Source organism: Bidens hawaiensis, unplaced genomic scaffold (assembly GCF_021521415.1).
Source record: "Bidens hawaiensis isolate Kalapana, Puna unplaced genomic scaffold, B.hawaiensis_p1.1 tig00030785_1, whole genome shotgun sequence".
Lineage (NCBI taxonomy): Eukaryota > Viridiplantae > Streptophyta > Magnoliopsida > Asterales > Asteraceae > Bidens > Bidens hawaiensis.
The window spans coordinates 242,399-245,738 of record NW_027495145.1 but is presented as its reverse complement, the minus strand read 5'-3'; the positions used below and the strand labels follow the sequence as shown (position 1 = coordinate 245,738).

At 35.5% G+C, this 3,340-nt stretch overlaps 1 protein-coding gene across 1 annotated transcript; it reads right to left on the bottom strand.

Moving 5' to 3' along the window:
* Window positions 1–994: 994 nt before the first annotated feature.
* LOC143580997 (CBL-interacting serine/threonine-protein kinase 20-like) lies at window positions 995–2,896 on the bottom strand. Its single transcript, XM_077063886.1, has one exon. The coding sequence runs from the start codon at window positions 2,580–2,582 to the stop codon at window positions 1,176–1,178; it is 1,407 nt and encodes a 468-aa protein (XP_076920001.1). The 5' UTR covers window positions 2,583–2,896; the 3' UTR covers window positions 995–1,175.
* Between the last annotated feature and the right edge of the window lie 444 nt (window positions 2,897–3,340).

Here is a 3,340-nt window from a genome sequence, read left to right as displayed (position 1 = left end):
GCAAAAGTTATGAAGAAATATTTATGATAACATGTTGGTGCATTTTGTGAGCTACAAATTAACAAGCAGCTTTTGAACAAGGTGGTACTTGTTTTTCGATAATGGTAGTTATCAAAGGGAAAGTTTTAATTGGTAAAAAAATATGGTGAAACTTCAACAATTAAAATGGTCCAGTTGGTGTACTTTATCCTCATCGGTTCATTATTGTAAGGCTGAGTGCAGTGGCTATTTAGAGAGGGCGTCAATAAAGGCCATGTCACTCTTTAACGCTTAACATCGCTATGCGGCTGTGAAAAGAGAGTGCTAAAAAGGAATATGCCAAGGGTCTAACGGGGTGACGGGTGAAGTCCATCCCCCATCAACTGATCATACATTTTTATTTTTTATTATTATTTTTATTTTTTTAATGTAAATTTTAGTTAAAAGCCACTATACTAAAGCGAAGGTTGATTAGTTAAAACCTCACCACCTATATGGTAGTAGCGTGACACTTTAACATACATCATGTATTAAAATTACGATAGAACAATCTATGATGTATGTTCTTGACTGTTTATAGTTGCTTTGCTTGCCAGATTCCGTTCTTTTAATAATAATTTTACACCATCTTTAACAACAGAATTATGTTAATTCTTTCTGATCTCTGCATATATGTCCGACATACTTATCTATACATACATGACACAGGTATATACTCACTTTGTCCCATTAACAGTGTTCATATTTCATTTTTTATTTGTTTCATTACAAATGTCCACTTTTAAAATGTATTAGGCAATTGTCAAGTTTATCCATAAACACACATAACTAGCATTAATAAACAATATTGATGTACCCAATTTTCAAGAGCAATATTGTCATTTGTTAAGCAAAATAAATAAACATTCAATTTATCTTAAATTTTATGTTTTTCAAATCATGACACTTAAAGTGGGACGGAGGGAGTGTATATATACATACATATGTATTTAAACAATGTATTCGTCAGAAATTCCCAATTAAATATGAAAGAGAAAACCGGAAAGATTATATGATTGCATCAACTCATCATCTAAACGAATGACGTCCAATGGATTTACATCAGTATTGAAAGCTTTTCAGTAAGATTTCGACATTTGCATAAACGTTTAACCTCATGCAGATGTGCTTATTATTGTGTAAAACATGAAACACAATCAATGCTTATCATCATGTGTGCTACTTGTTTCCGTGTTTTGTTGATCACCATGCCATGTCCAAACTATGTCTTTTAAAGAAGGTTTCAATTCTTGATCACAGAAATTTTCATATTCTATGGTGTCTCCAGCTAACTTCTTCATCTCCACCATGTGAAAAGATGGAGTTACCTCAAATATCTCTGCATTAATGGCTAACTGCCCCTTTCTCCCTTCCTTGTGCCCTTTCATCCTTACGGTCCCATCCGGAGTTTGCATTATCTGAAATTGCTCCGTTGAAGCTACTTCTTCCAGCTTCGAAACGATTGCTGATGCTGTTTCTTTTGTCGTGAAACGGGCCTCAGGTTTCTTACTTTGACCGTCGTCTTCGAATAAACCAGAAAGATTAAACCCTTGAGATAGCGATATGATATCGAACGCGTTCATGCTAGTAGTGGTAGGCTTCAAAGTACTCATAGAGGAACTTTTTCTAATTGCTCTATCTTCTAGTGCTTTGAGATCACTACAACTAGAATTTGGACTTTCCGTAAACTTGAACCAATTTTCGTCATCACGAACACTTCGCGGTATATAGTGGGTCTCAATCTTTTTGAATCCCTTTTGAAACCAAGGATTTTGCATGATTTTAGCTACTGTAATCCTTGTGGTTGGATTGGGATCTAGAATTCTTGAAAGGAGTTTCTTGACCTCAGGATGGAACCAATGTGGGCATTTGAATTCTCCTTTACTAATTTTCTTGTACATTCCCATTAAATTGGCATCACTAAATGGAAGATAACCTGCAAGCAAAACAAACAAGATCACCCCACATGACCATATATCCGCCTTTTCTCCATCATAACCTTTCTTGTGAATAACCTCGGGTGAAACATAAGCCGGTGTTCCACACGTCGTGTGCAAAAGACCATCAAGCCTTTTAGAATCAACCAAAGCACTTAATCCAAAATCTGAAATTTTAAGGTTTCCAAATTCGTCAAGGAGGAGGTTTTCTGGCTTGAGATCGCGATGGTAGACACCGCGACTATGACAGAAATCGACTGCCGCAACCAATTGTTGGAAATATTTTCTAGCCGCTTCCTCTTTCAACCTCCCTTTTGCAATCTTACTAAAAAGCTCGCCGCCCTTAACATATTCAATTGCAAAATAAATCTTAGTCTTGCTAGCCATGACCTCATAAAGCTGAACAACATTCGGATGCCTAACGAGCTTCATCACGGAGATTTCTCTTTTGATTTGATCAATCAAACCATTCTGCATAACCTTCTCTTTGTCAATCACCTTCACCGCGACACTTTTACCGGTCTTTATGTTTCGAGCATGGTAGACCTTTGCAAATGTGCCTTGACCAAGCAATTTTCCTAGCTCGTAGCGCTGCATCAATATTTTCCCCTTCTTATTTACTTCCATATCCACAACTTTATCTTTCTCCCTTTCAGATTTATGAGAATCCAAAAGATTAGAACCAACGTTGATATATCAAGACTTACAAGAAATTTAAGGTTAGATAACCATGAAATGAATGTGATCAAGGGGCTACAAGAAATTAGGACCTTGCCTCCATTTGAAGAGGTGCTAAATATAATGTTTCCCCTTGAGATCTAGAAGCACTTGGAAAGAAGAAGAATTAATGCATTTCAAGAAAAAATAGAACACAAAGCATCATATCATCAATCAAAATGAATTCTAAGGCAAAAATAGAATGATTGGTTGAGATTGTGGCCAATAAAAGTGATTATGGAATTAGGGTCCTATTTATAGTAAGTTCCACCTCGTTGTGAAACAAACAAAAGAATTCTCACCTAAGAGTGAGTTGAAATGAGTATAATATGTGGTTGTGAAAGCAAGGGCCCCATCACAACTACGAATGGTGTCTATAGTTTGTAAGAACCATGAATTATAAACACAGTAAACTGAATCAAAAGGTAGTATATTTGGTATGTAAACATCATTTTTTTTTGGATCTTAGTGAAACTAAAAGGTTTTTAATATATCTTTACTTCTATTTTGTTGTATAGCGGTAGAACCTGATGCCCTTCACTGACTGCTTTTTAAATAGTGACACTTCTAGTGTGTCAATAAGCAATTTCACATAAATTATGCTAATTATTAATACACTAGTCTTATTTTCAGTGAATTAGATGAGAGATTGGACAATCTAAACACCT

What these genes read in the sequence shown, in the direction of transcription:
- LOC143580997 (XM_077063886.1), bottom strand. Translation starts at nt 2,582, where the DNA reads ATGGAAGTAAATAAGAAGGGGAAAATATTGATGCAGCGCTACGAGCTA.